General features: G+C 45.8%; 1 protein-coding gene across 7 annotated transcripts in view; it reads left to right on the top strand.

The window, feature by feature from the left end:
• RFTN1 (raftlin, lipid raft linker 1) overlaps nt 1-12,087 on the top strand; it is a 209,361-nt gene that overhangs the window by 149,944 nt on the left and 47,330 nt on the right. For all 7 annotated transcript variants that reach the window (XM_035277855.2, XM_035277857.2, XM_035277859.3 and 4 more), the window contains exon 6: nt 2,793-2,996. In XM_035277855.2, coding sequence (XP_035133746.2) covers nt 2,793-2,996 — 204 coding nt within the window. The remainder of the gene's footprint in view (nt 1-2,792; nt 2,997-12,087) is intronic.

The raw sequence follows: 12,087 nt of genomic DNA, 5'->3' as shown, positions 1-12,087 counted from the left end.
GCAGCTGAGAAGATTTAAACAAGCATGGGGTTTCTTTTTAGAATCCTTGATGCTTGCTCACGTGAGGATCTGTGTTGGAGAGTCAGAATATTAGAACATCAAAGGGCATCACTTTTGGACAGTTTCTCTTGGCTGGTTTCCACGTGAGGAGAGAAAGGACTGGGGCCAAGGAGACGATGGGACAGAGGAGTGTACAGGGTCACGCATCTGCAATCAGGTTTCTCCCAGTATTTCATTGCTGCTGATACTTTGGAGACTTTTGGTTCCAACGCTGTTTCCTTTTCCTTCCTGAGAAATTTATTTCTGTCTCTGGCTTCAGTCTGGCCTCCCGGGGAGGATCAAGCCGGGAGAGCTGTCGGCACCGTCTACCTTTTCTGAGGGTCTCTGTCTTCCTCCACTACACCCCCAGCATTCTCGCTTCCCCTTTGGCCTTCCCCTTTTACAGCTTCATGACGTGTTTAGGAAAGTTGTGTTTTTGTCTTGCCATTGAGTGGGGGTTCCTTCTGTGTGATCAACTGTTACCGTGTAGTTCTGGACTTCGGCCACTTCCAAATTCCCCACCTACTTCTCCCATGCAAAGTTTGTGATTTTTTTTTCTCTTCTTAATTCATTTGCATTTGTGCTTGACTGTAGTAGGCTGTGACGAGTGGTGCTGTGGCCCATGCTGGGGTCACCTGTGGACAGCTCGAGCCAGGCCCACAGCCTCGTTAGCCTCTCTGCCTGCAGGCATTCTCAGGAATGGCCCCTGGGGAGTGACCCTCAATTTATGAGGATAAATGTCCCACCTTCCTTGCCGTTGGTGGGTGAATCTGAGGTGTGTTTTACAGTGTCTCAGGGTCCCTGGTGGGGTTTGAGCCCCCGTTGCCCCGGGGGAACATGCTCATTTACTGGCATCGTCTCCATCTCCTCCCTGTTTCCCATTCCTACTCTTTCCCTCTGTTTCCCGGGTCACTTCCCAGATAAACTACTCGCACAGGAAAGCTTGCAGGGTCTGCTTTTGAAGGAATCCAAATAATGGCAAGAACTCACTAAAATCTTGCTTATCCTCTTGCCCTCAGTAGCTGAGCTTTTAATTGAACTCCCGGCACCCAGGACTAAAAAACATCCGATCATCTAGTTCACCTCCTGCACACCCCAGACCTAATCCATGGCTGGATTCCCTCATTACGAACCCCTTCTGTGTCCATCTATTTCTAGTTTGTATTTCGAAGTCATGAACTAGTCTAATGATTGCCAGCTCTATACACCAGGACCTAATTTCTGGTGTGAAAGTATTTTCCGGCTGGAGATGGCTTCCTGAGTAAGCAAGAGGACTGAAAAAAGCAAGTTGGGATAGGGATGATGAACAGGCTAGAACTGGTGTTTAAAAATCCACGTGCCCACTTGCAAAGATGGGCACCTTCCTTTCCTAATGTTCTGTTAAGTGGCTCCTGATCGTTCAGGTGTTGCTGATGACAAAGCAGTATGGCCCAGCATTGGTCCCTAGAGATCTCTGCGGTGCCTGCTCAGATGCGGCTGTGAGAGAAGACTGTGACCTGTGTGAGACACTTTTAGATGTTAGATGGATGAACATATTGGGTGTTAATGCGCCTCATCACCCCGTGTTTTGGGCACGTGGTAGAGGATTGCCTTCATAGTCATGAAATAAGGTTTCCCTTTTTTTTAAAAAGAAAGTATTTGTTTAAATAAAGGAAGGTGATTCAATTAAAGAATCAACTAGCACTTGGATACCACAAAACACTGTGAGATACTGAAATTCGGGAAACAACATCAGAGAGCGTGGGTCCAGGTGTCTCATGCAGGGAGCATGAATGTGCTTTGTCCTTCTTGCTAATGTCAACCATTGTTTATGACCTTTAAATTCTTGTTTCAAAGAAGGGTGGGGATTTTCTTATGATTTAAGAAGATATTTTTGGAAACCAAAGCATATTCCTGACTAGCCTGTGTAAGCAAGACTTTTTAAGCTAGGTCAACCGATTACTTGACCAAATGAGGAGCACAAAAATAGACTCAGACTTAGATTGAAATTCCAGGTATTTGCTTCTGGAGGCTGCTACTGCTAGCCCATGCCCAGCTGCACGTAGGCAGGCGCGGCTCAGCTGCTGGGTGGCAGTGGTAATTGATTGCTGAAGAACTGAGCTATACATGAAGGAACTAAAAGCTCGGCACTCATTCCCAGTGCCCCCTTGGCTGGACCGACCTGCCACTCCAGGCAGGAACTCTCATTTATGGGAACATATTTATTTTTACATATCAATGATGTATTTTTGATGTACTTGATTAAGTATTATGAGTTCGGCCCCAGGAAACAACACTGCAGTTTATAAATAGTGAGTTCAGGAGTGTACAAGGTTCCTGGAATTAGAGCAGTATTTTTGTTTTTATGTGTCTCTGTACCTTTACTTTTTAAAAGCCCACTCTTCCCCAGATATGTCTGCTTTTATTTCCAAAACACATCTTTGTATGAATTTCTATAACCATCTCCTATGTTCTTTTCTTAAACACCTAACTGTGCACATGAATCGCAGATAACAGCTATTCATTATATTCTAGATTAAAAACCTAAGTCCCCCATCAGAAGCCCAACCTTTCAGGTCCATGTTACTTTAAGGCAGCCTCCACTTACTACTTGGAATGAGGCTTTATTATCTGGCAACAATACAGCCTCACAGAGATTTCAGCATTCATCATATCATTTATTCAGGCTCCTGAGAGATCCACTAGACCCGATGACACAGATTTTTCCCATGGTTGACCTCTTCTCTCTCCACTCCCTCTCCAAATCCCAACAGAAATGGAGATCTTCGCCCTTTTCAACAAACCGAAGAGCCATCAGAAGTGCCAGCAATACTACCCTGTCACCATTCCTCTCCGTGTCTCCAAGAACGGCCAGACAGTGAGCGGCTTGGATGCCAACTGGTTAGAGCACATGAGCGATCACTTCCGGAAAGGTGGCATGCTGGTGAATGCAGTCTTCTACCTTGGAATGGAGAATGGTATGGAATTCACAGTCCTTGGGTGGCCCTTTGTGAACTGGGCTTCTAACTCTCGAAATCTTAGCCCCTCTCAGAGCCTGTTTCATTCAGAAAGCTCTGCAGCCGATAACCATGCTGCATTTTATTTCTAATTAACACATCTTGAGGAACTTTCCATAAAGCCCAGGACCTGTGCTCTCTAAACCTCTCTAGGACTCAGCCAGGTATCTTCTGAAATGACAGAGAAAGTGGAGTGATTCTATTTCATGGAAAGTGGCCTCAGTCTCTGTTGCTTTTAAAGGCTTTTGAAAAGATTGTTCCCCGGATTTGTTAATTACCCCCTGGGATTGTGCCATTCCAAAGTGCAAATTGTTTGTAGACACTATTACAGTTTGAAGTAGCAGTAGCAGCACCTTGAAATTAACAGCAGAGAAATAAATTGAACAGCCTGGTTTCTGTAAGCTCCACTGAGACACACACTGTTCCCAGGTCTCCCAGCACCCAGTACCCCTCCCTAGTAATGTGTTGTCTCCAGTGGTTTGTTGCGTGGAATAGCACTATTGATGTCAGCTCTCCTAAGGCAGAAAGTCTGCCCACAGGGAGAAAATGTGTCAAACAAAGAAAGGGCTTCAGGTTAACGAGAAAGCAAGTTGAGTCACCAGGGTGTGTCAAATCTGGGAGGCTATGTGGGGAGTGGGACCAACGTGCCAGCAGCACGTGTGCATCCTGAGGGCTGTCAGTCAGCAGGATTCCTAAGTGAAACATAACGCCAAATTTGTCAATCCCAGCAAAACCTGGCAGGGGGCATCAATAGCACCGTGTCTTGTTGTTGAGCCGTTTTCTCTCAAGAATTAGCAGAGTCACGAACATAGTTTGGATTCCACATTGTTTGCAGTCCTTGAAATGCCAGCAAGCATCCTGAGAATAGAGACCATTCTGAATTCTAAATGAACGTACTTTAAACCATCTAAAGCCTTAGAACATGATATAGCACAGAGGTCTTAATTTTGAATGCAAGTCTCTGTGGAAGTATCATTGCCAAATATTGAAATGTTATCACAGTAGCAGCAGGCGTTGTATAGTGTAGTGGTCCATAACCATTTGTTGAATGCATGAATGACACAAGAAAGGTGATTGGCTTATTAAGAATACAGCCAGAGGCTAAGCGTGGTGGCTCACGCCTGTAATCCCAGCACTTTGGGAGGCTAAAGTGGGCGGATCACAAGGTCAGGAGTTCAAGACCAGCCTGGCTAATATACTGAAACACTGTCTCTTCTAATAATACAAAAAACTTAGCTGGGCATGGTGGCAGGTACCTGTAACCCCAGCTACACAGGAGGCTGAGGCAGGAGCATTGCTTTAACCTGGAAAGCAGAGGTTGCAGTGAGCCGAGATCGTGCCACTGTACTTCAGCCTGGGCGACGGAGCGAGACTCCATCTCAAAAAAAAAAAAAAACTACATCCAAAGCAGGGCCGTCGAGTAGAAGTGCTCTTGATGATACAGGTGTTTGTTCTTTGTCTGGGTTGTCCAACTGCCTGCAGCTACTGAGCACTTGAAATGAGGGTACTATGACTGAAGAACTGAATTTTAACATGTATTTAATTTTGTTAAGTTTAAATAACTATATGTGGCTAGTGTCACTAGTCAGTGTGCATTTGGTTGGTGCAGTTCTAGAATAGACAGGTCTTTAATACATAATGTAGGGTCACTTCTGTGCCCTAGTGGCAAGGTGGGTAACCTCCCTCTTCACAAGGAAACCCTCTGTTAGTACCTGCAAAGTTCCCCAAAGCTGGGGATTGTCACAGTCTGGTTTGAGATGTATTATAAAACACCAGAGGTGATACCTGCTTGGGGCCAACTTGGGGCAGATGTTTATAGCCTGACTTGTCAGTGTCAGTGGAGGCCAGGGAGGGGCCTTTTGGCTCCCTGTTTCCTGCAGGGACACCCCACTGCCCATCTGGGGTTGTGGCAACAGTGGCTCCTTTCATCCCCTCTCAGTGCGCATAAATGCTCTCTGTGGCCACGCATAGTTTTACATTCCTCCCTAGGAAACTGATGGTTAGTTGTTGAGGGTATGTAGGGCGTTGCCGGAGATAGTGGATACAAGGTGGCCACCTGGAATTTCTTCCCTGCTTAGGAAAATCAGGGCATTTATAAAAGGGAGGTCTTCTATTTGACCCCGCTGCCTCAGCAGGTTAGAGGCTCTAAGACCCCCAAGAAAGAACACCTGGACGTTCACACAGTCATTTACTGTTGTCTACCATTGTGGTTTAGCAATCAAGGCTGAGTTAGCCTCCTCTACTCCCCATCACCCCACTCTTCAACGTGGAATCCAGAAACACGACAACTCAGCTTTTTCTTCAGGTTTGCCTTGAGTGTTTGAAATACTGTTATAGCCTCCCTTGGCTTCAGCCACATTAAATTCATTCTTCCTGCCCTGAAGGCAGAACGTGAAATTTCCCCTGGCAAGTGTGAAGTCCTCTTCGGGGCCAGGCATCTCCCTAGAAGCAGCCCATATCTTAGAGCTCCACCGGAGCTGTTCGTAGCTATGTCAGGAAGGGCTGCAAAATTCTCAGAACAAAATGAATTAAAACCCACTCTGATTTTCAACACGATTTCACCCTTTATATGTCTGTCGGGAGGGAGAGGGTGACTGGGAGTAATGCTTACTGGGTTAGGGCGTTTCTGTTCTGGAGAAGTCCAAGGTTTCTGTTGGCCAGGAATGATATAAGTCTATGTTCTTTTCCCAGAATCAAAAAACAAAACAAAAGATGGCAAGCTAATCATAATCATAAGAGGAACCTATTTCTAATGAGATAATTAGTGTCCTTACAGATAAATCTGGCAGAGCTAGAAACACATCTTTAAGCTGTTTGCCATCTGGAAAGGCACCAGCCATGACTCTTAAATAGAGATTTTTGCTCCAAAATATTTTCCACAGAGTCATAAAACTCACAAGAACTTTGTCCCATAAACAAGGTGATGTTTCAGCCTGAATTACGCAGAGCAGACTCCAGAGCTTCTGTTCTGGAGGCATTGCTCCCTCCCTATGCCTCCCACCCCAGGATGGAGAAAGACTCGGACAGTCCTCAAGTTTGGGCTCCTCCTCATCGTGTCCAGGACTCCTCTCCCTGGGTCGTTCATTAAACCTTAGAATGACCGGGTGTCTTGGGCTGGAGGAGGCTCTGCCCGTGGGCAGAGGAGGGACATAGTGATGACTGTGGACACTTAGCGGTTGCTTTGTGTGGGTGCTGCTCTCAGCAGTTCAAACTTAGTGCTGACTTCATCCTCACAATATCTCAGTGGAGTAGGTACTGTTGTTATGCCTCTGTTATAGCTGTGGAAACTGAGGCACAGAGACATTATGTCATTGTCAAGCTTACTGACTGGTAACATCAAGAAGGTGGCAGGAAGAAAGAAGGGAGTTGACAGACAAAAGGACCCATGAGGTGGGCGGGATAGAAGAGGAAAGATGTGGCCCCTGGTGGGACCTTGGCGGCTATCCAGGTGGGGAGAGGAGGACTCCAAGGTCACTCTGGGGAAGTGGAAGGACCTGATGGGAAGCAAGAATGAGTCCAGGGGACACGTAGCAGAGCAAACAGGCACACAGGAACATGTCAGCCAGTGAGAGGAAGGCCAGGTTCTCTCTTTCTAGAGTATGGGGAAGACCAGGAGCAGAGACCTCCCAGCTGAGCCAGCTGTTGCAGAGGAGGTTGGTGAGAGCCAGGAGTTTGGGGTGAGATTGAGGCTGCCCACCACTGAAAACCCAGCAAGGAGGCTGATTTTTCACAAGGCCTCTGGGCCTGCAGAATTGCTGCTGCCACTACTAGCCCCTGAGGCTGCTGCCACTGCCACCGTCTCTCTTGCCCTGCCTCACCTGGAATTCCTCTTGTTCTGTCCTATCCCCTGCCCCCAAGTACACTCTTTGCCCTGCCTTCCCTGCCCCACCCCCCTTGCCCACCCCTGCTCGTCGCTCGTCATGCCCTTGCCCTTTCCTACCCTGGCAGTCCTCCACCTCTTTGTTTCAGAAATGGCCTTTGCAGCTGATTATCCAAACCAGAATCCACTCCAGCAACAGTCAGTGTTTGTGATGACCGTATCTTCCTTCTCTTTTTGCCAAAGGAAAAATACTAGCATTAAAAAAAAAAAAAAAAAAGCCCTATTTTTCTTTCCCTGACTGCTCAAGAGGAACCTAGCCTCTTATTCTGCAGAATGTCCTGCGTTATGGATTCATCTGGTCAGTGCTCATGCTGTCATTGATCTTATTTCTCTAGCCTCTGTTTCCTGTAAACTGGAAGTTAGTCCTAAGGCCTTGATAAATTAAGAATTATGACTAGAATACATTCCAGGCAATGCGTTCTCCACATTATATCATATAGGGGTCATGTAACACCCAGATGCCTCTCTGTGCCTTAACTTTTTAAAAGATAGGTCTTCCTTGAGAGTTTTTCTGATGCCCCAGCTGCATCTAAATCCAATAATACTTGGCATTTTATTTATACCACCTTTTTTGACATCTAGCATATCCTCCGTGATCATATATTTGCAAAATACATATGTAAAAAACATGAACATGTTTTTAATAAAATATATATTAAATACGTGGGGTGTATATTTTATACAGACATACTTGTAACCAACCCCCCAGGCAGGTCCTACTTTTTGTACTTTTCTTAACATCACAGTGCCTGTATACAGAAGGTGACTAATGATAGTTCTGGATGATGCCCAGTAATGCCAGTGGTGATGAGGGAAAAAGCTGATATTGGAGTGTTTCACCAGGAACCTGCAGATTTTAGGGCAGGACTGGTTAGGAAGGGAGAATGAAGAGGTACCAGGTGATTCTGACAGCCACTCCCTGGGGACACCACCATCTCCAGGAATGTCTGGCCTAGTAGTTACACTTAATAATGTAGGGGCTAAATTGCACATATGCCATGAAATGCGTTTTCTCATGTGTCCATAGGGCATCTTTAAATAAACTTTTATTCCAGTTTAGCACACACACAAAAAATGGTGCAGATCATAAGGGTATAGCTCAGTGGCTTTTCACAAGGTGGGCACACACATGTCACCAGCACATAGATAAAAAAATAGAACATATCAACCCCTAGAGGCCCCCATATGCCCCACACTGTTTCTCTCCACCTGGGGTAACCACAGTCCCTGCTTGAAACACTATGGATGAGTTTCAAACTTTATGCAAATGGGGTATACACTTGTCATGGTGGGATCTGTCCACATCTTTACATTCAATTGCAGACCATTTTCTCTCATTGCTGTGTACTATTCCACTGTGTCAGATATAGAGCTATATACATAACTTAGCCATTTACAAGCATATATATTTTTTTGTTTTTTTGCCCCATATAGGACAGCATGGCATCTACACAGATGAATCTCATTGTGACCCACTGAAATCTCATCCTAACCTCTAAGGCAGAGAGAGTATGGTGCAGGGATGAGAAAGCACCAGCTCTGCAAGGGTAGAAAGCTAGCCTGCTTAGCACCTACCCCCAGTTCCTCAAACAGGGTCTGGCTCATCACACTAATAACTCAATAAATGTCTGTTGTTGAAAGTGGGTAGATTTTAGAATGAAACAAACCACACTCCAGGTCTGGTTTGGCCCTTGTATTCCGTGTGAACATGGACAAATCATTTAACTCAGTTGTCTACCTGCTAAAAGGGAATGATGACTCTTGGAATTTTGGGGGGGGATTCAATGAAAAACCTTGAACTGCACCTGGCAGACTGCCTCACACCCAGCAAACAGTGAATCAGAATGCTGCTCCTCCCTATCTGGTCAGTTAAATGGCACTGCAACTTGCAAGCTAACCCTTTTCTAGCTGAAGAGAAGTAATATCTTTTCTAGATGATTCAGTGCCTCGAATTGAGAATGTAGGAAGGCCGGCAGGCCCAGAGCAGCAGTGAGTGTTCAAGAAGCAAGAGAAGACAGCAGCCGTGCTCATTCTTTGGTTAATAGAGCAAATTAGCTGCAGTGTGATTGGGAGGCCGCATGGCACTGTTATCTGGGATTGGTTGAACAGTGATTACAGTTGCCATGGGATCACATGTCATATGACCGCATGTGCAGTGGTGCTTATGCAGGTGGCCAGTGCCAATCCTGGAATCAAGATGGTGCCAAGGGCACCGTGCAGCCTCTGATGGACAGAAGGCACCCTCAGAGAGCCTAGAGCATCTGTTCTGCCAGCTACTCCAGTGTGCTAAGGGAGAACAGTAACACTTAGTTTTTAACCCTGCAAAAATAGACCAAATATGCTGACCACTTGTCATGGTGTGTACATTCAGGCTAGGCTTTGGCAAAGCACAGCAGTCTAGGGCTGAGCCTGAAGGCTAGCTTGATAGACAGGGTCTTAATGTCTCAGAGGCGGCAGAAGAAGAGTGGTTGCTTCATAGAATTTACCTCTTGAAGTAATATGACAAATCTCCTTTTCCCACAATTGTAAATCATAAACTTGGAATATTAAGGTGGCCTTTCACCAAAAGACCAGCATCAAATATTTATACAGTACGAGGACAAATAGCTTTTTGTGCACAGTAGGGAAGCATCTTCACTTTAATAAAAAATGCAGTGATAATGGAATGTTTTCCATAGATGGAGGGTGGTTTAACCTTTTTACATTGGAGCCTTCACTCTAAGATAGATCTATTTATACCCAACTGGGTGCGCATTATAGTGAGGCTGAGCCATGAAGGTAATGAGACAAAGAGTGGACAAGGCCATCAAAACAGGGACTCTTTAAAAGCCCAGCTGTCTGTTCTCTGTGGTTCATTGACTTTTTTGCTGTTACAGATGATCAGATTTTGACAGCCATTCTGCTGTGCTTATTACCCTCATGGTTAAGTAGGTAAATCTGCACTCTGGATTCAGAATACTGGAGCATCAGGCTGAAATGGGGAGACTGGGGGGCGGGCAGTGTATGGGGTGGGTGGTGAATAAGGATCTGGGTGTGTTCCTCCTTCATGCCCCAAAGCTAGCTGTAGCCTTTCCTGCTGACCATACAGTCCCCCTCCCAGGCCTGTGACCCAGAAGGAAAGAGCGGAAGCCCGGCAGGGGGTGGAAAAAAAAGTCTGGATGGGCTGTGAGTGTCCCCTTCCCTCTTCTGGACCTCAGCTTTGCCATGCTTGCCATGGGCAGGCTAAACACTATCATATAATTTGTGTTGAATTAGGTACTTAAGTACTTAAAGCATATGGCAGACACATTTAAAGGACTTGGAGGTTTTCCGTTGAGAAGATCTGGAAGTAGAGACTTTGGAAATTTGATACAACATATTTTTGTAGAAGTCTTGAAATATGTGCTGTGTTGATATAATCCTGATGGAATCATCGAGTGTCTTCCAGTCTCAAGTATCCGCAGGCCAAGACTAGGGAGGGCTTTACTCAAAGGGGTCTTTTAGGGCATCCCTACTGTGAGAGGGGCTCCAGATGGATTCTGGACTATGGTCCATGCTCGCCTTCGACCCCAGAATACTTGTGATGTGATTTAGCTGTAGAGCAGCTGGTTTTCCCTGATCACCTATGAAACAGTGTCTCTTAGGAGGCCATGGAATAAGCAATCGGGAGAAACTTTTCAGCAAAGCAGATGAGAGAGGCAAGCTTAGCACCTGCCGAGGCTGTTTGATAACTGACTCTCAGGATAGGAGACAAGTAAGAGACTGGAGCATGTTACTGGTTTACCCACAGGGCTCTTACTTAAAAGGGAGAATTATCTTATGTTGGGAAAATATCAGGATAAGGCTGCTGTGCTTATTACCCTTATAGCCATGGTTTGTTGAACCATTTAGGCCTCCCCATTATTCTGGAATAAGGACCCAGGCTAAGCAAAGTATAGTGGTCTTGTTTTTTGGGTCTAGGTTGGGCATTGTGTCAGTCAGCTGTTACTCCAATAATGCTGTGTAACAAACAACTTCAGAACTCATTGGCTTACAATGGTGACAATTTACTCTGGCAGATTTTGGGGTTGGCTGGAACAGCTCTGTTGAGGCTCAACTAGGCTCCATTGGAGCAGTTCTGCTCCATTTGTCCTGTCTCCCTAGAACCAACTAGCTAGCCGGAGTATGCCCTCTCAACGTACTGGCAAAGATACTGGAGGCCAAGCTCAACCACACATGTGCTTTTTGGCCTCTGCTAATATTGCATTGGCCAAGCAAGTGAGATGAACAGAGCCCTAAGTGGCTGGTCTCCCCACCAGTCAATTTAGTCTTCTCTCCTGATTCTGCTGCTCACCTGGTCCTTGGCTGTCCCTCATTCACTCTGCATGTCAGGCTGGCTGTCCCAGGCTCCATTGGAGCAGTTCTGCTCCATTTGTCCTGTCTCCCTAGAACCAACTAGCTAGCCGGAGTATGCCCTCTCAACGTACTGGCAAAGACACAGGAGGCCAAGCTCAACCACACATGTGCTTTTTGGCCTCTGCTAATATTGCATTGGCCAAGCAAGTGAGATGAACAGAGCCCTAAGTGGCTGGTCTCCCCACCAGTCAATTTAGTCTTCTCTCCTGATTCTGCTGCTCACCTGGTCCTTGGCTGTCCCTCATTCACTCTGCATGTCAGGCTGGCTGTCCCTTCCTCCTGAAACTCTCAAACCCTGCAGATCCAAATCCCTTGCTTGCTTAGTTCACTTAAAGTGGGGAGCCCTACCCTGATGCCTTTTTCAAAAATAGCTGCCACCACTGTGTCCACCTTCACACTCTCCCCTTGGTCCACTTGGTATTTTTATAGCATTTATCACCTCTGACATTATGTTATTGTCTTCCTCTTCCACTGCAAGGTAAGCTTCATGGTGGCAGGGACTTTGTCTTGTGGCTTGTGAGGTCTCCAGTGACTACAAGAGTATGTGGCACATCATAGATTCCCAGTAGGTATCGCAGTAATGAATGGCTGGAAGGTTATTCAGGGTAAGCTTGAGTGTCTCCAGTAACACGCCACTCACCCTTCTGAGGCCCTGTCTTATTATTTTTAGGCTCCTCTAAGGAAAGTTCTTTCTATTTAGATTATACTAAATATAATCTAAATATTATAGATTTAGATATATAATAAATATACATATATTTACTATATATATTTATACTAAAGTCATCTCCCAATAGT

Source organism: Callithrix jacchus, chromosome 17, assembly GCF_049354715.1.
Source record: "Callithrix jacchus isolate 240 chromosome 17, calJac240_pri, whole genome shotgun sequence".
Lineage (NCBI taxonomy): Eukaryota > Metazoa > Chordata > Mammalia > Primates > Cebidae > Callithrix > Callithrix jacchus.
This window is presented reverse-complemented; position numbering and strand designations above follow the sequence as displayed.